The sequence below is a fragment of the Lytechinus variegatus genome, chromosome 18, assembly GCF_018143015.1.
Source record: "Lytechinus variegatus isolate NC3 chromosome 18, Lvar_3.0, whole genome shotgun sequence".
NCBI classification, from domain to species: domain Eukaryota; kingdom Metazoa; phylum Echinodermata; class Echinoidea; order Temnopleuroida; family Toxopneustidae; genus Lytechinus; species Lytechinus variegatus.
In genome coordinates this window covers 14,839,386-14,863,177 of record NC_054757.1, presented here as the reverse complement: position 1 = coordinate 14,863,177, position 23,792 = coordinate 14,839,386, and the positions used below count along the sequence as shown (strand labels likewise).

Below are 23,792 nucleotides of genomic sequence, written 5' to 3'. Positions count from 1 at the left end.
GGACCTTAAGCCTTCCGTCCTCTGGATGCTTGCTTACAAGGGCGATTCCATGCTGTGACTTACAAGACCACATTTGACATCTTTCTGACCCCCCCCCAGGAAAATAAAATATTTTCTTGATTGATGGTGAACCTCAGGTCGTATCCCAAGGGGAAAAAGAACCAAGACTTAACTTGACTCGTTAACACATCCTTTACAAATGATATGCAAAATAGACACGTGTCCTATTATATGGGACACAAAAGTAAAAAAAAACAAAAAGAGAGTAAAACAACTAAAGCATGGAATCACCCGCTAGCATTCATGCTTTCTTAGCAACCAGGTAAATGAATCAACACCAATTATTTTAGGACCATTACAAACTTTCATATGAACAATAAAATAGTAGACAAATCATTTCAAAATGGTCTAACACACATGTAGAGGAGGTCGCACGTACATGAATATAACTTTACAGAATTGCCCAGAAGCGAAACTCTTAACTTAGTTACCACCAGCTTGAGGAAGCCTCCTCCTCTTCTTTGCCGAACATTTCATGACACATCGGCGAGTTCTCCTTGAATAGCTTGAAAGACGACGGGAGGACTTTCGTCTTCCGGGAATACGAGACGTCAAACTTCTTTGGTGAATTATCTAGCTGCTCAAATTTCTTGACGAATTGTCTGTGATGGCCGGAGGAGGGGGGTAGGGATGGCAGAAAAAAAGTATAGAAATTGGGGAGTTAAAATGGAAATGAAGAGAAGGGTAGTTGCGGGGGAAGAAAGACAAGAAGATAAATTGAATTTTATAAAATTTGCAAGAGTATGCTACACCATGAATGAAGTTCCAGAGAAGAAACTGAAGTTGACGTAAGGGGGCGATGTCTTTGATTTTTATGGAATTTTTTTACAGAAATCATAGTTTATTTTCAGCTTTCATTTCTGGCCCCATTTCAAGTTGATATTCAAGAACAAACTCTGAAAAAACCTTTTGTCAATGTGCTCATATCAAATTTTAGGAATGAGGTCTCAGCCCCACTGAATCATTAAAATTAGAAATAAATGATACCAATTATAAAATTAAACTTTGCAATCAATTGCCGAGCATTATGGGGAGCCTGGAGTATATTTCTGAAAAATTTCCTTAAAAACTGGAAGTATTCTAAAAATTGATACCTGTGTATTCCACTCAAGTCTTACTCACTTAAATGCTAGAGGTTCTTGTGTCATCTGCAAACAAAACGATGGAGGTAGGGAAGAAAACTTGACGGTGGTGATGAAATCGATGTGACCAGAAGCGTCGGCACCGTAGCTTATACCTGCATTTAGGAATGGACTAGCTAAGCGTGTTGAGCCTCGTATCGACATGGCACCACTGCAGGGAGAAAAAAAAGAAATTAAAAAAATAATAATAATCATTAGTTTATTTGAATGCCAAACTCTCTGAATGGGGCTTTCCATCTTATCATATTTGATTGCATAAAGGAACACAGCCTTCATAATGTCTAGTTTAAGTTTGATCTGTGTTTGCTCCCCAATTTGGCAGCAATCAATAATTTTTTACTTTGAACATATCACATACAGATATAACATTGGTAACATTTCTAGTTAATATAAAAAACTAAGTAAAGTGTATTGACACCTGTGCACCTTGATAAACATAATTTTCCTGCATCGGGCCCCATACCACATTATTGATAACAAAAGAAAGTATGTATTATCAGTCTCTGATTAAAGAGCAAAGCTTAATGCATAATACATAGTGAAACATAAAGCATTATAAATACATTGCCATGTATCTTATACTTGTACATCCCTGTTGACAATTTGTATTGTGTATTGTTACAATGAACTAAAATGCACAATATTTAGTAACCAAATTGCACATCTGGCTATTACGTGATCTAAAATACATCAGCGTAAAACATGTGAGAAAATTTTGAATGACATGTTGCCAATCACATGAGTGAAAACACGAACACTGACCTATTATACACTGTTGTCGTTGATGTTCTATGCCACAGGCTGAAGTCAAGGGCGCCACCAACGTCAATCGACAGACCACCCTGAAGATTTGCTTCAACTTCCAGTCCAGATTGAAGAGATATCCTCTGTTAATGAAGGATAAAAAAAGGACCGTTGGTGTTTAACAAAGATGAATGTGTGACTAAAAATCAAACTTAAAACAAAACAGGGAAAAGCAATGTTATAAAAATACAAATGATGAGTTTGTCAAGATATCTTCCCCAAAAAGTAGCTCAAGAATTTATCAATGACATAGTGAAGGAATTAAAAACTAATTTTTCCACGATTAACAAAACGGGGGGATGGGAGGAGCATCCATACTGTACCTGAGAATGATCCTGAAGCAGGATAAGACCAGCGACGGCAGAGTAGGAGGAGTCAGAGGAGGCGGAGCCTAAGCTCCAAGCCATGCTCATCAGGTCACCTGACCCAGAGAAGAAGACGATTGGACGGAGGGTGACACCGAGGAGCTGAACAGCGATGCCAGCCGTTGATTCTCCTTCGTCACCAGTGTCCTCACCGAAGAAACTTTCAAGACCACGGGAGAAGATAAGAACCTGGTGAAAGAAGGTTAAATTGCTTAAACACTGTTACGTGAGACAGATTATCTTAGTGTGGAAACATGAGTTGTAAAAGTAGTGCATTTCCTTTTTTAACATAAAAATTCACAAATGATGAAGAGTATTGATTTTACTCTGTTTTTCTGTAAACTGATCAATAACAGGCTGTAAAAAATACATTTTTCTAATGGGTAGTGTTAGCAATTATATGAACTCTGTGACAAAAACTGACAATATACAGATTATCTTACATTGTAATTTGAGAGAGAGTGGTAACAAAGAACCACTTTCTTTTCCAGAAAAGATTTTGAATAGTTTTGATTACACTCTACAGTTTTTCTTAAATTACAGATCAATCGCAGTCTGAGTTTGATTTAAATCTATTGCAACTCTTTGTAAGATAGGGCCCCATAGTGCTTTTCCTTTTTAAAAAAGAAGTTGAATAGTGTTGATCACAATCATCACACTCCATTTTTCACCATCAAATATTTGGTTTGCGTTTGATCTGTATTTTTTATTATTCTAAATGAGCATAAGTTCTACTTAATAGCAAGAACTGTTTTAAGTGAAACTTAAAGGGAGAGTGAACTGCGTGTGGTCTCTCTTTGACTGTGTGTTATAAATACATAGTCTTAAAATATACGTTTTCAGATACCTACTCATACTACAGAGAATAAATTGACCTATAATTGTATTTGTATAGAGAAACAACTAAAATGTTTCGAGAGGAAAAGTAATTCTTTTACTACTTCGTAACATAATTATTGCGGTACAAATGTATTGAGTACTTAATTAGCATGTTATCATTCAAGTTGGTCTATATTACTAGACTACATTAGCATTATGGGTCAGTAAACTAATCAGGTATGAGTAGTTGAGGACTCGAGATGGCGCTTTTGGTTCGTATCTGCTTAATAAAACTTAACTCAATAACAAGCATTGTTTTACATACCTCCATCAATGTGAGAGAATCATTACCAGCATCAAGGCCTACATCAAAGGTGCTCTTCCTTAGCAAACCAGCACCGGTCATCTGCATATCAAGCTCAAAGGGTGCAGAAGTGGCGTCCATTTCTACAGTGGGTGGGAAGAACATAATCATTATTGTGCTACACTCGACCCAGGTGAGGTGGCGAATGGGTACCTGGCAGGATTAATTTCCTTGAATGCACCCCCATGAATGCTGCTGAAAAAGTTATAGCTCAAGCTAGCCAGGTAGTAATAGTTCCACTCTGTATCCTCTGGTAAAGAGCGCTATAGAAATCCAACTTTCATTATCGTTATTATCATTGCTACTTATATCACACTTTTCACAATAAGATCAAAAGCACCTAATAATGGATTACATTATACATCTATATTTTAACTTCAAAGGGTGCAGTATTTACATCCATTTTTAAAGAAAAGAGAGGAAAAAGAGCATTATCATTATTTATCATCATAACAACTTATTCCATACTTTTCCCCCTAAGGTCCAAAACACCATAGTCACACTTTCTGGTTGTCAAGGAGAAGTATGTGCATACTGATACAGTTCTATTGGGAGGAAAAATTGCTAATCTTTCTAATCATATTCCATGAGAGATTCTTAGCATTTGGGATTTAAAAAAAAAAAGCTGAAAAGATACATTTTCCCTTATTAATTAAAAATCATTATATTATTTGTTTGCACTCACCAGCCAGGAAACTTCTGTAAGCATTGGAGAATCCACCTGATCGAACCATCGCATAGTTGTACACCATCATATCAGAGAGGGCCTCCTTTATCACAGCACTGCATGATTTAAATCCAGGTCATAACAGTCATGGTTTTATGAATCTAATAAATATTTTTGTGTTAACTAATTAATCAATGAAGGTGTATGTGGCTTAAAGCATAATGGAGTTCATTTCTGATCATTTTGTGTCAAAATCTCAGTGCAAACTAATTTTTGGCACTTTTTGATCAACATTTCCTTACTGATTTATGTTAATGACTTTCATTAGCTTATAACATTACATCAAAAGTCTTCTTGAAATGCTCCCAAGAACTTATATGCAGCTTTAAAATCAAATGATCCTGTGACCAATCATGTGATCTTGGTACTTACGCTGCTTGCGTATCCTCTCTGCTCAGAAGCATCATCTTAGAATAGACGAACTTGGCAAACTCGTGAGAATCCTGACAGTTCAATGACAGGGCTACGTTGACGACATCTTGTATAGAGGGATTCTTCCCAAGAATCAGAGTCACTGCTGCTACCCTCACAACGTTGGAATACCGCCGGTCATTTTGGTGATATATCGAGTTCAGGCCTTTGTTTATCTGCAATGGACAGAGAAAAGATGATAGTAGATATGGCAATGTTATTCCTGTGTTGAAATAATTTTTATTCAATGCTACATGGAGAAATTCATTAATCCATCCTTTATTTGGCAACAAAGTTGATCAATCAAACCCTATGTTTTTCATTATATATTTGCAAATTTCTGCTTCTTAACCAATTGTGTCATCAATCTCCTACCTATTATTGTAAATATGTAAACTTTAAAAATAAAAGTGCAGAGCTCATAGAAAAATTAAACAGACCTTATTTATAGAAGAGCTAATCAAATACGGCTCCATTTTTCTATTGTCAGAATTTGGTTTAACCTCATTAGTAATTTCCTATTATTTCAAACATAACTTCTAACAAGAAAACTGCAGAAATGATAGGTATATAAAATGCTGTCTATTTCATTTTTTTAAGAATAAGCTCATCAAATGAGGCCTCAATTCTATGTCAGAAATGAGTTTTGCCATTTCTGCTACATATGGCAATAAAAATCTTATTATTCGTCCTATCTTATACATACTTCTGGGGTAAAGCATTGCTCATCAAACTGAGACATGGCGTCCACTGCGATTTCAATCAAGTCCATATCCTCATCATCTTTTGCCAAGGCCAAGATCGCCGGCATCGCTGAGGGTCGGGCAACGTTCTTCAGAGCGTAGAGGGACACCAAACGCGTCTCGCGCTCGTCAGCAAGAAGCCCACGCATAAAATGGTCCAATACACTTTTAACAATCTGAACAAACAAACAGCAAAGGAGAGATATACAAAGACATAAAACATTGTTGTAGTCTTGTGGATAAAGCAAGAGTCCATTGACTTGCTCTACAACTTTAGATCTGATTTGATCTTCTTTTTTTAGTCAAGAAAAGGAGCCAAAAAAGCAAAAATTCAAAATCAATGGTTTTATAACTTATTGTTTATACATTTGCATAAATTGTTTTTATATCTAAAAGAATAATAAAATTTTGTTGGTTTCACCAGAATATTTCCCTGTCCCAAATGTATACATTGATGTTAGTAGTCTAACATCAACTAAAGTCCAGAATTTGATCTTTCATAGTCAGGAAAGAATGAAGTGTTGATAATAATTTCATGAACATTCAGGCAACAGACAGGCAGTTCAGAGATACTAAGTATATGTCTGTCTTAGATTCAAATGTAGGATAGATCTTGTAAAAGTCAATTCAATTCTATTTGATTTCACTTTATAAATCAATAATCTACATTATGTACATATACATGTTTCTCCACTGGCTCTTACATACAAGAAATTAACATAAAAATTGTACACATGGACAAGACAAATCATGAGGCATTATATATATGTTTTAAATAAAGCAAGATTTACAAAAGATAGAAGAGGCATAGGGCCTACCACTAAACAACAAAGTTTTGAAAAGAAGTCAATTTTGTGGATTCAAACAATGATCATACAGAATGGACAGAGGATAGAAGAACTTACCTGTGAGTTACACTTTTCCTCACTGATAGAACAATAGATCTTGACTGTTGATCCCAAGGACAAGGCCATCGTTTTCTGAATATTTTCACTGGACACCTGACCACTCTGGATTAGCTCCTTTTGATAAATAAAAGAAATATATATTGAAAATCATTCATAAAATAACTTGAGAAAAGTACTTTAGGCTGAAAATATGATATGAGCAGTTAAAAATAAAATCAGACAAACAAAACACGAAAAGATCCATAAACAATAAATATGGAATAATGCAGATTTGACGTTTCACAGTTTTGCATGATTCTGTGAAACAATTCTATGTAAGCCCTAATGAATGAGCATACTGATGTCATATCCCCACTTATTTTTTGTGATTTATTTTATGAAATTATATTTATTCAACTTCTTTGCTGTAATGAGGAAAAGACAGGATTGACAATGGAATTAATGTTAGGTTTAAAGGCTAAAATTATAAATAAAATAGTCTGTAATGTCTGTGATGTCAAAATGAAGATGAAAGTGTCACAAAACAGAGTGAAATGTTCTTAATGCATCTGTAATTTGGTGTTTGCTCTAAGGCATTGCAAACTATATGATAACAAATTGCCATACAATGTACATGTAGGTTTTTACATGCAATACACATACAGGCAAGCAAAGGAACTACAAAGAAATCGATCAGTCATGATTATGGGATAAATGAGTGTACCACTCAATAAGGCAGTTTATTCAAAATATGAACCCATTTTGGCACCATATCCTGATTAATAATTTATACTTTATATTGACCCCCTCCCTGGGTCCTTAAAGCTGTTGGAACAGTCTTCAGTCAAAATTTAAGAGGTTATCAATAATGTGCTGAATTTATTCTTTTTTCCTTCCTGAAAGTACAGACTTACAAAAATCTTTTGTATCTGTGTTTCTGACGGATGGCTGTTGAAAGCTGCATTGACCAAGAATTTCTCTATAGTTTCTTCTTGGTCGACTTGACTAAAGTCTAGAAGTTCTAAGGCGGCTTCCCAGGATGCACTTGTCTGAGTAGCAGCTACGATGTCGAGCAGTTGGGCCCTAGATACAAAAATTGCATCAAAATATGATTGAATCAAGTAAGACCTGTAGTGTGCTTTTCAAACACATAAATTAACATTTTAAACTGTAACCATATTTTCTTTGTTGATCCTGTGGTTCATCTTCCTTTCCTCCAATTAATTTTTACAAAGACAAAATGTAACTAATTTCTAATGCTGCACTCCATTTTCCTCAGCATGTAAGGCAAAATATCTGCTTAACTCGAAAAGGGATCGGCTAATATAAGTGAGGCATGCCGGGTAATATAGCCCGATGGCATTACAGCAATCACAGATCATGACGGCATGATCAAAAGATTGCATTTAGAGTATGAAACTAGGAACTAGTTTAGGCTGATACTGTTCAGAGTGTGTGACTGTGGTGTATTAACTTTAAACCAATCCTTACCTGATTTCATCATTGGCGCCACTCCTGACGATGTCAACAATGGTCTCTTTGCCAGCCTGGCGGAAAGCTTCAAGGATTTTCAAAAATGCTGAAGAAGATTTAGAATTGGCTAAGAACTCTGATTTGATAGAGTTTCTATACTTGTCTACGACATCTGCAGCCTAGTAAAATTGAAAAGTTTAAATGAGAACATAAAAAATGATTAAATTTTGTCCAGTGAAACCTGTGACTGTCTATAGTGACCCCCAAGGGAATAAAATGTGGCCTTTATAGGCAGGTGGCTGCTAGAGACAGGTTCTTATACACACAATCTACCTGCATGGGATTCTATTCTTAGTGGTCACTATACATGTAAGCAGGTGGCCAGTAGCACAGGCTTGACTGTACATACATACATTTGTGGGTTGCAGATGCTAAATCTTGCATATTAGATCGGAAAAAAATTAAGTCAGAAAAAATCTTGAAACCTGTGGGATTTGGATCTGTCATCTACTGACTGCGTATCAGTGACTATACCACCATGCCATCACAGAAACATGAAAGAGTCACAATTGAATAAGAAATCATTCATAGTCTGCCAATGGAATGGAATGTTCAAGGCTTGCAGAGGATGTTTAATCATATACCCGGTAATAGGTATAATATAATTGATAGGCAACCATTCCCAGATACTTCATGTGGATAATATTAATAACAAATTATTGGTACTTAATCCAATCATTGGAATCAACTCGAACCACCCCCTCCCCTTTCAAATAAGAATTTGGTTGAAAATTTCCAGTTAAAATAGGGATGATAGACAATAAAATTATAACCTAGCCCCCCCCCCCCGAAAAAAATGATCCTCCACTACCACCACCACCACCACTGTTACTGCTACTGCTGCTGCTACTACTACTACTACTCCCATCACTACATCCACTACTACTACTACACTACTACTACAGTGTACTACTACCACTACTACTACAACTACTACTACCACTACTACTTCTACTACTACTCCCATCACTACATCCACTACTACTACTACACTACTACTACAGTGTACTACTACCACTACTACTACAACTACTACTACCACTACTACTTCTACTACTACTCCCATCACTACAACCACTACTACTACTACACTACTACTACTACAGTGTACTACCACTACTACTACTACTACACTACTACTACTACCACAGTGTACTACTACTACTACTACTACTAATACTTCTACTCCCATCACTAAAACCACCACTCCTACTACTACTACTTATACTTCATGTAATACTTCGTCTATTACTGCAATCACTACCTGGAATGAGTCCAGGCCAACAGTTCCAAGTTGCAAGAAGGTCACCTTTTGTTCACACTGAACACATGAATTGGCTCAAGATTCAGGCAAAGGCCAAGAAAATGTGGCCTAGATGCTTGCCTCTACTTCTTCCCACCTTGCTACCACCTTGAAGTGATCATGTTCAAAACTTACCGACTGACAGTTATCTGTGCACTGTTGATCCACTATATCCTGGGCTAGAGACTGTGGTAGGAAGCTTCCTGCAGCCTGAATAGCAGCATCTACACTAGCACCTGTAAGAGATCCTCCACCATCGCTAGTACCCTGAAGTACCAAGGATTGTCTAGGAGACAGGGAATTAAGATAATTATAATAAAACAATGATGTGGACACTAATCACATGATTGGCTGAAATACATCACATGACCATTTTTTAATTCTGTTGAAGTTTTGACCAGTCATTTAATTTAGGTAACAAGCAAACATGCTGCTGACTGGTACTAATGATTCCGGTGGTTCTACTGACCATTCATGGTTTTTAGATGAGGATATTTCATCAAGTAACAAAACTCCACATAACTATCTTACAAAACATACTTGGTAAGTGATCCATGTGTTGGGAATATGGTAATATTGAGAGGAACCAGGTTGAAACTTCAATGCTTTTTTTGGCCCTTATTCTTATTTTTTTGCGTGTCAAATTTTCCTTGGAAAAATGTGCCCCCCCCATTTTGGAAAATCCTGGATCCGCCCCAGATTTTATGCATGAATGGAACATGTTGTTGTGTGCTAAGTCATCTCCAAGGGATATACATCATTTAGCATATGAAACAGGGCACCAATCAAGTATAAAGTCATTTGTCACTTATGAACAGATCTATGAACTTGTGCATGCCTGTTCTGACGTACCTTGAATTGATAGATGATGCTATCGTATCCCTGATACTAACGCTGAGTGCATAGCTTTCTGTTCCCTCTGCTGATTGGATGACAGAGCCATCACCTGACAAGGTGTAGACTGTCAAGCATTCTGATTGGACATTCACACCAAGGATATGCCTGGGGTGCTGGAAGTCGCTGGCTGAGGTAGGGCTGGTGCAGCTGGCTATGTATTTTGTCTTGGTGACTTTGCCATTGTTTGAGGAATACCTGACCTGGCACTGACCTGATGCATCAACCTATTATTGAAAACCGAATCATACTGTAATGAACCTATGACTGAAAATGAATAGAACTGTTTGATTTGGGTGCTTTGATTTAAGCAGGCTGGGGGGATTCTAAAATGCCCCCGATAAAGAGTAACATATGCAATAATATTTAGAACCCCCCCAAAAAAAAAAAAATGGGAAAAAAAAAGATATATGTCATAGCTACAGAATCCTACTATCATATGAAATCTCCATATTGTTTATGTGTAGGCACATTTTACTCTACATTATCTCAAAACATAAAATACTGCTTTAGAAATACTGTCTGTGTGAAAATTATGCAAACGTGATGGCGCTTCAATGGTAAAGCAATTACATATGTTCGGGTGATTAGATTTATTTAATCTATAAAGTACCTAAGTAAAAACTGTATTTTTGCTTTTCAGCATTTTTTATACCATACCTCTGCAGGGCATGATGAAAACCACCCACTTCCGAAATTTGGTGGGTATCTGTCCAATGGGGCTTGAGATATAACCTCTTGAATATATAACTGAAGTCAATGTATTATTGGCCTGGTTCCTATTACAAGAGGTCATATCTAAGGCCCCCATGAACATACATGTATTCCCACCAAGTTTGAATTGTGGATGTATTTCATCATGCTCGACCAATATATGGTAAAAAAAACACTGACAAGCAAAATGGGAAAAATTAATAATGTCACATTTTGGTACTCTACTGAAGCACATTTGGGTGAAATAGGCCTATGCAAGCAGTCATGCCAGGAGCATTGTGTTAGAACTTTTCCAATGGTACCTTGTGAATATAATTCTTACTTAAATGCCCTTGATCATGTGTATTATTTGTATATTATTTCACCAAAACAGAATTCAGAATATTAGGTTTCTGACTGAAGCTAAGGGCGATTTCATGCCCAATACAGCCCTTCTCTCACTCAGGGACATTATAGAGAGTCTGGCTGACCTGATTTCAATGGGTTACCCACATGGCGAATAATGCCTGGTTACGCAATCCCAATTCAAAAGAAACTGCACCATGTTGGTACCCATTGAAACTAGGTCGGCCGAACTCTCTCTATCAGTGGCTCTTGCCTCACCTCTGAGACACTGCCCTCGCTAGACTGGAACTGGAACAGGCTAGCCGCGCCCTTCTTCATGTTCAGGGAAGTGGGCGTGTCACTCGTTGAGCCGTAGACGGACTCCACCTTCCCAGCTTTCGTGATGACATAGAGTGGCTGGCCGCTGATGATCTGGAGGTTGGGTGCTGCTTTGAAGGTATCCGTCTCGTCTGTTCTCCCTCCTGGGTTCTGCAGCTTGGTATCTGCAAACTAACAAATCAGAAAAGGAAATCATGACAAGTGGAATGCCTCTGGCCGTCTCACCTGCATCACGCGGTTCAATATAGCAGCAGTGCTGACTTTGAAAACTACTCTAACTCGCACAAGATGTTCAGTGATACATGGTTACTCTTATGTCCACTTTTTATCAACTAGACCAATAAACTTACAGAGATATGATGGTTATTTAACAAAAAACCCCAACATGGCCAAAGTTCATTGACCTTACATGACCTTTGACCTTGATCATGTGACCTGAAACTCGCACAGGATGTTCAGTGATACTTGATTACTCTCATGTCCAAGTTTCATGAATCAGATCCATAAACTTTCAAAGTTATGATGGTAATTCAACAGATACACCCAATTCGGCCAAAGTTCATTGACCTTTGACCTTGGTCATGTGACCTGAAATGCGCGCAGGATGTTCAGTGATACTTGATTACTCTAATGTCCAAGTTTAACGAACTAGACCAATAAACTTTCAAAGTTATGATGGTAATTCAACAGATACCCCCAATTTGGCCAAAGTTCATTGACCCTAAATGACCTTTGACCTTAATCATGAGACCTGAAACTTGCAAAAAATGTTCAGTGATGCTTGATTACTATTATGTCCAAGTTTCATGAATCAGATCCATAAACTTTCAAAGTTATGATGGGAATTCAACAGATACCCCCATTCGGCCAAAGTTCATTGACCCTAAATGACCTTTGACCTTGGTCATGTGACATAAAACTCATGCAGGATGTTCAGTAATACTTGATTAACCTTATGTCCAAGTTTCATGAACTAGGTCCATATATTTTCTAAGTTATGATGACATTTCATAAACTTAACCTCAGGTTAAGATTTTGATGTTGATTCCTCCAAAATGGTCTAAGTTCATTGACCCTAAATGACCTTTGACCTTGGTCATGTGACATGAAACTCTAATAGGATGTTCAGTAATACTTGATTAACCTTATGGCCAAGTTTCATGAACTAGGTCCATATACTTTCTAAGTTATGATGTCATTTCAAAAACTTAACCTCAGGTTAAGATTTGATGTTGACGCCGCCGTCGCCGCCGCCGTCGTCGGAAAAGCGGTGCCTATAGTCTCACTCTGCTATGCAGGTGAGACAAAAATGTACCCAACATGGAGTGAAAGGTCAGTGTATCCATATCTTTAAACTATCTAAAACCAAAACAATTTGAGTCACAAAAGAAAGACACACAGATATTTCATAAAACCTGTCAATGAAACTTGAGAGTCGATATTTAAAGACGTTTAAATGATTATGCAAGGGCATTTGCATCATTGTTCATTTTATTCTAATCTTTTAATCTCAGTTCTTTAGTGTTTGTAATGTTGATACCATGTGAAATATGCTTTAAAAAAGCCATCCAATATTCTCTACTTGACTTACTGTAAGTTTCCAGATCTTTTCATAAGCATCTTGTGGGTTCTGCCAGACAACGGCAAGGTCAATGACCGAGGAAAGTTTGAAGCCGACTTTGGATCCATCGCTACTCCAGTCATCCCCCGAGCTTGGGTCGCTGATTTCTAAATCGGTAGCATAGTCATAGCGGTATGTCTTTCCCGTTTCATACGACAATGCTCCTCCTATGAAAGAATGAAAACAGACAAGGGTGCACAATTACTGAATTTCTTTGACCTACACAATTTTACAAGTACGATGACCTACACAATTTTACAAGTACGATGATACACCAACCTGGTGGACTGTACTTTAACGGATGATGATGAAGTAGACATAACATTGTTCATGAGGAAAGTTGTTTAGGCTCCATTACCACCAATCATAAGTATGATGTAAGCATCAATCATAAGAGTTAATTACTTTAGAATTCAAATTGATGTGTTCACCTGTATAAAGGTGTAATATTGCATAATCTGTATCAGAGAATAATTTTCCTGGTATCGCATCACAATTTGCTCTACATTTTTAAAGACTGCTATGCATTAAGTCTTTGGTATAACATATCTTTTACATAGGACTGTACATAATAGTTGAGAGCTTTTCTCTCATGACCAAAATGCTATTCAAATTTGTAAAGCAAAACTATTCCCTGTGTATCGTTTAATTTTGTTTTACTTCTCCTTCATTCAATATCCTTTAATTTTGTTTTATTATGATTGAACCATTTAAAGGTAAATGCTAGTTTTGGTAACGATGTCAAAATGAGTCCGTACAGAATCCAATGAAATGACCACCAAAGTGTCTGTTTGTATAAATAAAAAGCATGTGTCAAAGGATTCTGGAAAAAATTGTGTAATTGCTGAGAAATCAGCAAATAAGCACAGGATTCGGGTAGAGCGTCGGGCCCGACGCTCTAAGCAATAATTATACATTGTCCCATGTGCGCTTATCTGTGTTGGGGATCTTCGGTGTGAACATTTTTCAGCGTATATTTCAAGATTTCACAAAGTTCAGTTAATGTAACTGTACCAGATCTAGATCCTCGATGATATACTGACAATGAAGCCTTGTTTTACAGACTTTCTCATGAAATCAGTGTTTACTGCAACTACTGGAATTTCTCTTTAAATGTAAAATAGTCAATAACTGCATCATACATGTAGTACATGCTGGGTTTTTTTCAAGCCAAGCTTTATACACTTTTCCAAAGTCATTACATGTTTTCACAGATTTTCTTTGAACCAATTTCTCTAACATAGTACCGCAACAGATTCTTTAAAAACATACATAAATGAACTACATTCTGATACAACTTTTATACGTTGTCTATGACAGGCAACAGCATAGGAAATAAACAAGGGTGACTGGCAATATCGCTAACATCACAACCCGAATCGCCCCTAAAATTCCTCAAATGAAGGGAGACTGCCTTGTCTCAAGTTGCCCAAATCTACCACAAACAATATTCAAGCACATTATCAATACTTCACATTCAGCAAAATCATAATACTTGCATAAATAGACCCCAAAATTTCAGCAATTGTCCCTATATGAAAAATAGCCTGTGGAAAATTTCCTACAGCCAGGCAACATAGAAAAGCAATACAATTTTTCTGACACAGTAAATTGAACTTGTTGTAGGTCAACAAACTTTCTAGGAAGTACACCATAACCACTACACATACATGTAATACAATCAAAGCTTACTGCAAAAAAAAAACAAAGAGGCACTATTGAAAGCAACAGCAACCTATAAATTGGATATCGATTTAAAAAAAATAATGAAATACAAAAATTATTTGGAAAGGAAAGAAAGAAGAAAGGAGGAAAGGATAAAAATAGCAGCTAGCTTTATCAAGCCAGTATGGGTATACTTAGTTTATGTCAATTACATGTTGGTGACTGTTGGTGTTTAACATTGATAAAGACATTTTATATAATTCAACAAATTACCCATAATATACTCAATCCCATTTTTGAAATCTTGCACATAACAAGAAAATATAAAAGAAAAATGAAAGAAAATTCCAAAACAATAAAAGGGAATGAAAATAGGAAAGATAAAATGAGCCCAGAAAAGAAAGAAGTGTGGAAAGAATTCAGCAATAAACACAAATGACCCCCCCCCCCTCCAAAAAAAAGCAAAGAAAAAATAGTGGAAGTCAGGTAGAAATCATTGTTAGTATCCCTGCATACATACCACCATGTTCCTGCAACAAACTTTGCACCCATTCCAAATATGCCACATGCAGTTTTAAAACAAACAGCAATAAATTAATATTTTAAAAGCAACAAGTTGACATTATAAAGTTGCACCAATAAATCAATAACAAAGCTGACCTCATTAAAGCCTGTAAAACCACACAAGTCATTACATTTACAAACCCCTTTTAACATTTAGTCTAAAAATCATGTTTCTTACCAGGAAGACGTTTACTAGGAACCTATTTTCATGCAAAAATTCTTGTTTTTTCAAGAATTGTTCATATCTGTGAGAAATATATAGTTTCAAGGAAATAATCATATTTCATGCTATAGTACCATAATTCAGCTGGCAACTTTTCATAAAATAGTCAATCAAACTTACCAAAAGAGAAATGTCCGTAACATAACAATTGAAATATCGCTGTACTTGTTTAGGGGTTCAATTCAGGGAATACATGTACTTGCCAATCGTATCGTTTTGTTTCCAATACTTGTTAAGGGCATTTACAGAATATGGAAAATATGTGTTGAGGGTGCTTTTCAAGACCCCATGGTCGCGCATGGTATCCACTCGTCAATGGAAGTGCCCCCCCCCCCGGGCCACTGACCCACTACACTTGTAAAACAAGTGAAGATCACACTTTCAAACCTGTTTAATACCTCATGCGTATCTCTCTCATCAAAACTATCATGAGGATTGAACCCTAGCCCTTGGGACTAATGAAGGGACTTGTCCACTCATTGTGTGATTTGAACCCTGGACCTTGTGGTTTACAGTTCAGGGACTCTACTGATCCATCCGTATAAAGATCATCTCTGTATCCCTTCAATATTCTAATTCTCTCATGTTTGTTCTCCACGTGCCAGCTCAAATAACAATGCCTCGATGCGTAACTCCAGTTTTGACACAGTATGTGTAGATAATGACCCACATTGTTCATTTAATCTTTAAACCTGACAAGGACAACCAACAATTAGTCACCGCAAACTAGTCCACTACCGCAAACAGCTTCCCAATCACATTGTCACATGACTGTGTGTGTAGTTATTGTAAAATTGTTGGGAAGTTTATCAATGGGTTGAAACTCTGTGTTGGCGAAATCTTGGAATCAGAAAAAAAAGCTGATAAAACTATCCTCTTCAATTTTTCTTGTGATTCAGTAGATTGTTAGTTGTTGTATAGTCCTACATGTACCTTTATTCATTGAATAACTATAATATAAAAAATGTCATTTTTTTTGTTTTATGTCTCCTCAACCCCCCCCCCCCCCCCCCATCGATCCAACAATGACTGCATCATACACTGGGTAATCAATACAATCATGCAAGCTCTTTGCTACACAAGTATTGCATATGAGCTCAGTAAAATGAACTTCAGTGAAAGCCTTTGGACTAAGGATATTTCAAACTTGATTGTTCTGTATTTCTTTTCCATGAGGTGCTATGTATTGTGAGATATTGATTGAGAGCATCACATGATTTCCTTCCTGTCCACAAAGGAAATGTAACACTATCACTCTAAGAAAAAAACAATCTATATTCAAGGCATTCTAATCAATGAAAATGGGAAGTGCACGAGTACACTCACCTTTTTTTCAACTTGAAACCTACACGCGTAGTATGCTACCAACATTTCCAATTGAGCTTATTTCACTTGTGTTTAATTTTTGTACGGGCTGGACATGCCCTTTTAAGCCAAAGCGGGTTGTTTTCTACGAGGTCTAAACATTAAACAACATACAATGCACTATACATTGCAAATTAAAATGTATTTATAATTAGAAAAAAATACATTGAGTCTTTATTACCATAGGAATATTGCCTATAAATCCTAATGTGGTTGTGTAAATCTCTGTAAAACCGTCCATTTGATCTGATTTTATTAACGGTGTCCAAGGCGCTCTGTCTTTTAAAATTAAAATTTTAAATTTTAATATTTTGGCTGCTATGCTTCAAGCATATATTTGCTTATACAGTTTGCCTCTGCATTATACTCATAATATATATATATTTTTTTATTGTATTCATGTCTTTCTCCATTCACTACATATAAGATTATCACTTGGTTATGTACTTTATGCTATATTATGATTATGTCTCGGGCATTTTTAATTTATTTTGTATATTATTTCAATAAATGCAGAAAATCCTGCAAAAAAAAAGATACTACTACAGAATAGTACCCAACATGAAAACAATATGCATCTGTACAATACAGCTTACATTTGGAAATAGTAGAATTTTAATCTGAAATACATCTCAAGGGCAACTGAACTTGTTTGATCAAAGATCTCTCTATAGGCAAATAATTACTCAAAGCTCAATGCTTGAGTGATATTGTCTATCTGAGGTATCTTGAACTTTGTGCTCTCCTTGTTCTCTTTCAATGGGTTATGAATGGAAGACAGGAGGGTGGGATATCATTACTTCATCGATCACCTGGCCAATAGCTACATGACAAGTTCCAAGTGATGAAACCTTCACATCAATTATACTATAGGAGTATTGAATTACAAGAACCAAACATTTACAAAACACACGTATGTAGAGCAAACACGTAAAACCTGAATTTCAAATTTTCAATCAGGCCTGAGGGAAAATCTTTTCCCCTGTTCCAATCATGGAACATTTAATGGCAAGATTCAAACAGTTACAGCTACCACATTTTTTACAGTGTGTAAATTACCATGTGAATCAATACTTTGGCTTCTTAATTCCTTTAGATTTTTGTTGAATCTCAAGATTATTTTTATAGGCATTTTTGCTGAAGATATTAAGCCAAATTTGTTACTTTGCCTAGCTTCCATCAAGTGAATTTTCAGTCAATTTGTTGCTTTTTTTGTTGTTGGATTGTCAAATTATACCATTTTCAGGTCCAATTTTTACACTTATGTCTCCTATTCACATAGAAAAAAATGAAATAGTGAAAAAGTCATTAGCCAATTACTGTGAGATTCTAATCTGCATCATTACATCAGTGCAGCATGGAATTTTGAATGGGGATTACCACTAGACTACAACTAGCAATCAACAGCAGAATTGAGTGTTCTAAATTAAATCTAAAGGGTTTATAACTCCACTCTATAGAAATTCTATACCTACTCTTTGCTCCATATTTGTTCAATATCCCAGGGAGATTCTTGCCAATTTGATGATTACTGAATGTATATAGCTAATATCCAAAATAGCTTATTTGCACTATAGTCTGATTTTCTCTATGACTTTCAATTTGAGGCCATAATCATATTCAAGCTCCAAGCTAAAGGTGGTGGTCTCCAACATTCATATTGATGTACATTTTTAGTTCATATAACAATGTACAATATTTTTTTTTACAAATTCAAAGTATAACTTATATTTGGATTAGAATATAATATCTTTATCATTTTGATGGAAAGTGTTTGCTTATCCTTTTGTTATGTTAAGAAATGATTTACTTGTATACTTTTGTTTTTGAAATGTGGAATAGAATAAATCAAAACTTACCCAGAGAAAGAGCAAGGGTTGTCAGTACTGGCAGCAAATGAACAAACTTCATCATGGCTTCTCACAAACTTCTTCCAATGTGCCAACGATCAACTGATGACTGAGTGAAAAGAATACAAGGAAAAGGGAGAGGATGAGGATTAAAAATAAGAGAAATATGATTCAAGGAGAATTATATTGAGAAAGTGGAAGAAAAAATGGAGAAAAGGGAAAGATATGAATTACAAATAAATTTCAAATGATATATCAATTAAAAACACATGAAGTGTGTACAATAGAGGTCTATGCGTGTCCCACATGTACTGGTCATCTGCAAGGGTCCATCCATATTGACCGTCCATTCCATTTCCACAGAAAAATAAATATTACATGTACCCTAATATTCAAACAAAGTAAACTCAATAAGCCTACAACATTGTAAAGTATGCCAATACACTACAAAATACTACAAATGCAAACAACTATCCATGACAAGTAAGCATACCAAGTGTAATTCTGTGCGATGAATATATCATCTATCAATATATTATAAGCTGCTAATTACTGTAGCCATTTATACATGAAATTACCATGGTAAATGCAGTTGCCATTTAATGGAAGAATTGCATCACCCAAAATACAGAAAGGAAACATGTAAAACATGCATTATAAATTCGCAAAGTTATAAACTTACCAAATTAGAAATTGCTAGAACTTTATTAACATGCAGGAACACTGTCCCAAACTATGTACTATGTAGTGAGTGTTTTTTACAATGTATTCAATAATGAACAGTAGGGCTGAGATTTAATCAGATAAGTAAACTCACACATAGCCCTCCAGTGATAACAAAGGCCATAAGTTTGCAAATCAGAGAAGTACACGTACCAATATGTCCTCCTTATCAAATTACACCAGCAATCTTGGCCTGCACAGATACTTTGTAACAGAAATGAACTATATGCGATAGTAATTGAAATATAGTATGATTAATGTACACAGTTTTGTATTGGTACTTACCACAAAGTGAAGGTCACTTTGGTTCAATAGCAATAACTATCATATAATTTTTATATTTAGTGAATGCAGACCTATTACTGAATGAAGAACTTAAAGCATAATGAGCCTTACAAAGTTAGGGGGCCATGCAGGCATGGCAAATGGGGTAAAATAATAAGCAAAACAAGCTGTACATGTAAGAGAGCGAAAATATTAACCTTATCAAATATTATACAAAAGTGTAATTTTGTGACATAGATTTTGACAAATATTCAGAAATGGTAACATACATGTATTCCAACCCTTTTCTTTTGCTTTCTCCCTTTCTTTCTTTGTGATGAAGACATGAAAATTGTCTGGAAAAATGCCCCCCCCCCCCTGTATGCCAGGGATGGAGATACCCGGTAGAGATAGAGGGGCTGGTAAGCCCAGTTTGTTTTCTGTTGGTCTACTTCTATAGTCTAATACCACTTGGGAAAACCCAATTTGGTCTACATGTACTATCAATCTGTCTAATTGGTGATAGTTCACCAATATTTTGGGGGTATAAAATACCCCCAATATGCCTCTTAGAAAAAACACATCTACGGAGAGAGGTGATAAAAGAGGCAATTTAAGTGAAATATATACTAAAGTAATGGGGAGAGTCGTTCACAAGTGACATCGCACATCTTTGTCGCATTGCCAATTTGAGGATCTCCATAGCATTAGTGATCGCAATATTTAAATGCTCATAACTTTCTCATTATTTGTCTGATTTTTCTCAAACTTTCGTCGATCTGTTTCTTTGATTTTTCTGTTTTCACACAAGTTATCGCGTTCCAAAGGTTTCATTCTCCTTTAAACTACATCATGTAGGATTAGAATCATTAGACCATGTGGAATGTGACCAAATTGACCAAAGCACCTTTAATGTCTTTGATATAGCGCTATACAAATGCTGTGCATCATCATCATCATTGAATGTAGACAGAGCAGAAGAAAATCAATCTTCAATTTACCGATAAAAGCAAAAAGATATAAAGAAACATATTACTATAAAGCCTTTAAAGGGTCAAAAAATGTCCATCCCTTGAATAGATTTTCAGATTTGTGACCTCACTTGGAAGCAGATCCCCATATCAATTATCATGTCAATTGCCATTTTTTAATGCAGCATTAATGGTTATGATTGAATAGCAGTGGTAAAATCATAAAACGCGCCAGCTAATCGTGTTCATATGCTACCATGAACTGAGAATGTTATTACCATGAACGTAATTGCCTGGCGCGTTCATATACGCTCAGATGCAGCAATGATCAAAGAACCTGATCCTGAATGTTCGTCATATAAACTTGGTATTTTCCAGGGACGCAAGACTAAGCTTTTTCGATATACCGGTATTAGTAATACCGTTCAGTATGAAAGTCATACCGGTATGGATACCGCCGTTGAAATTTCAATACCGAAATACCGTCATACCAAAAGTTGAAAATATCATACCGGTATTTTCTTCTGTATTGTCGTTTATGGGTATTTTTACAGTAAAATTAAGCCAAAACAGTAAGTTCTTTGGCTCTCTCAACGTATTTAATGAAATCAGAATCCAATACCGGTAATCTAACCTCGAAATGAATACATCGCCCCTTAACTACTGTCTGAGCTCCGTTAGCCGCTGCATAAGGCCTCGGCCCCATCGCTACTGATACTGGGGTGCATGTCGGCTCAGCTCCATGCACTCGTGTACACAGCTACAGTAAACAACGAAGTCGACCGAGACGGAGAGCATTTCATGAAGAGTTTTTTTCAGTGGTTTCAACAACAGATTTGCTTTCCGCCAATCACATGCGAGGGTTTCATAGCTTGTATCATCCCTCTACACAAACAAAATCACTGAAAAAACTCTTTTTGAAACACTCCCTAGCCTGCCTTTTGACCACGTGGTGTATTGCGGGCTTCAACAAAGTATCAACCTTGGCTTGGGGCGTTGACAGACAAACCACAGGGATTAACACTTGTTTTTTCTTTATGCAAGTTTTTTTTTCTCGGACTGCTCTTAACTTGTATCAATGGGAATATCCACTGAGTTTTTTTTTTTTGGGGGGGGGGGGGTGCTGTGCATTGACAGACAAACCACAGGGATTAACACTTTTTTTTCTTTATGCAATGTTTTTTTTTTCTGGACTGCTCTTGACTTGTTTCAATTATGACAAGTTTACTTTTATACTATAAGCCTGCTACAAAAACCGTCTGACCCCCCCCAAAAAAAAAATAATAATACATAAAGAAAAAAATAATACATTAATGAATAAATAAATTAAATATGAAAATTAAAAAATGACAGAAAATGTTGATAAAATTAACAGGAAAAAAATGTTACGCCATCCCTCTTTGTTTATTTTGATCTGTGAAGTGATTGTAAATGGAAGAAAGTGGCTGAGAATATTTGTGTGATTTGTGATGGGTGTTGTATCCGTTTTGTGCATGTGCGGTCATGAATAAAATAAAATTAATTATTCGATTGATTGTATGATGGTCTCGTGGCGTGATAAGATGTTGAAATCAACTAAAATTTGGCATGTGTGAAAGATGAAATTGACAAAAAAAGAGGGGAAGATCGAGATTCGGAGAAGAGGATGTTGATTGTTCGTGGTAAGAGAGGGGTGGTGACGGGGAGAGAATGGGCCGATGGGAAAGAGAGAGTGAAGAATTAAGGGGCTTGGGAGATAAAGAAAAACAAAAGCAAGAAAAAATGAGTGAGAAAGAGGCAGCCAGGGATAAGAAGTTTGGGGGGGTTACTTTTAGACAACGTGGAGATTCACAAGAGGGGGGGGTCAACACAATGGACATTTATAAGAAAAGTTATGTACGAGACGTCAAAATTTGAGGTCAACAAACTTTGAACCTTCGACGAACATGTGTTGATGTGAGTGGTAAACAAAAGGGGCGAATCTGAATGTGAATGAGTGGGGTCAGTTCGGTGAAGGGAAAATCACGCAAATATCCTTGACAGTTTTAGCAGGGAATTTTGGTGCTTGGAAGTTAGGGCATGTACACATGTTTAGCAAAGTAAGTAGCAGTGAGTTTGTGCCGTGTAGCATTTGGCAACTTGACTTATTGATTTCGTACCATGTGCTTGCTGAGATAATTTTGCACACATGCACAGGTAATTCACAGCTCTCGTTGGGAGAGAGCATGATCGTATAACTTTTGGTAAAGAAAGAGAAAGTTTTTGTCAATGAGAACGGACCATGCTGAGCATTCCTCAGCTGACCACAAGCATCCCCTCTTTATCCGAGGCCATATCAGGGCTAAACAAACATTGGACACTGTTTGTACAATAAATTGGGAATTTACTCGGTATTAGTCGGTATACCGGTATTGAAGCTATTAGTAATACCGGTATTGAAAATATCAATACCGAAAAAGCTTACGCAAGACCGTGGTCTGACGTTAATACTGTGCTAGCTGAGCATGCTGAGTGAACCAATCTCGACTGTCGAAAAACATACAACGCAGTTCAACTTTTAAACAGTCCTCAGCTCAACTCAGCTGATCAGGCTAAAATTTTAGTAGTACTAAATTTTAGCCTGATCAGCTGAGTTGAGCTGAGCCTGCAGCTGACTGTTAAAAGTTGAACTGCGTAATGCGTTGTAACTTGTATGTAGTACTATACTTCTTGACTTTGACCATTTTTTTAGTTACTGCTACTGCTAACGTTTCAATAGAATTATATCTACATTACCATACATACCATACCTCGAGATAGATGACAACTCAAGATCAATTTTTTTAAGAATCTCAGAAGCAGTTAATTCAGGAACCACTATCAACAGACTCACAGCAGGCACAGTACAGCAACTGGTCAATGAATCTCTTGCAAATAATGTGTACACATTGCATTGCGCTGCACAGCTAAACCGATGATTGCGATCAGCTGTTCGACGAATTACCAGCAACGCGGGTGATTGTATGCAAATAGAGTACAAGCTGCCAATCTAATTGCTGAACTTTACTTCGTATTATTTTTGTGATATGTAACTTCAAAAAACATTTTAGCTACAATATTAATAAATTAAAGTGTTTTTATTGAATAAATTTGGCTTTT

The 23,792-nt window shown here is 36.4% G+C and overlaps 1 protein-coding gene across 1 annotated transcript; it reads right to left on the bottom strand.

Annotated features, from left to right (window-relative positions):
* Nucleotides 1-23,588, bottom strand: LOC121431591 (microsomal triglyceride transfer protein large subunit-like). The gene is made up of 17 exons (XM_041629140.1): nt 23,444-23,588; nt 18,727-18,826; nt 13,021-13,217; nt 11,370-11,600; nt 10,011-10,279; nt 9,294-9,444; nt 7,814-7,974; nt 7,237-7,405; nt 6,341-6,457; nt 5,399-5,611; nt 4,654-4,868; nt 4,240-4,337; nt 3,516-3,637; nt 2,330-2,560; nt 1,965-2,089; nt 1,183-1,353; nt 1-662 (listed from the first exon to the last, which is right to left on the bottom strand). Exons 2-17 carry the CDS (start codon nt 18,779-18,781, stop codon nt 488-490), a joined length of 2,700 nt encoding a protein of 899 aa, XP_041485074.1. The 5' UTR covers nt 18,782-18,826; nt 23,444-23,588; the 3' UTR covers nt 1-487.
* Between the last annotated feature and the right edge of the window lie 204 nt (nt 23,589-23,792).

What these genes read in the sequence shown, in the direction of transcription:
- LOC121431591 (XM_041629140.1), bottom strand. Translation starts at nt 18,781, where the DNA reads ATGATGAAGTTTGTTCATTTGCTGCCAGTACTGACAACCCTTGCTCTT. An exon ending in AACCCTTGCTCTTTCTCTGG is followed by an intron (nt 13,218 to 18,726) that starts GTAAGTTTTGAT and finishes ATTCTTTCATAG; the next exon opens with GAGGAGCATTGTCGTATGAA. An exon ending in AGCAATGCTTTACCCCAGAA is followed by an intron (nt 4,869 to 5,398) that starts GTATGTATAAGA and finishes TGTCCATTGCAG; the next exon opens with ATAAACAAAGGCCTGAACTC.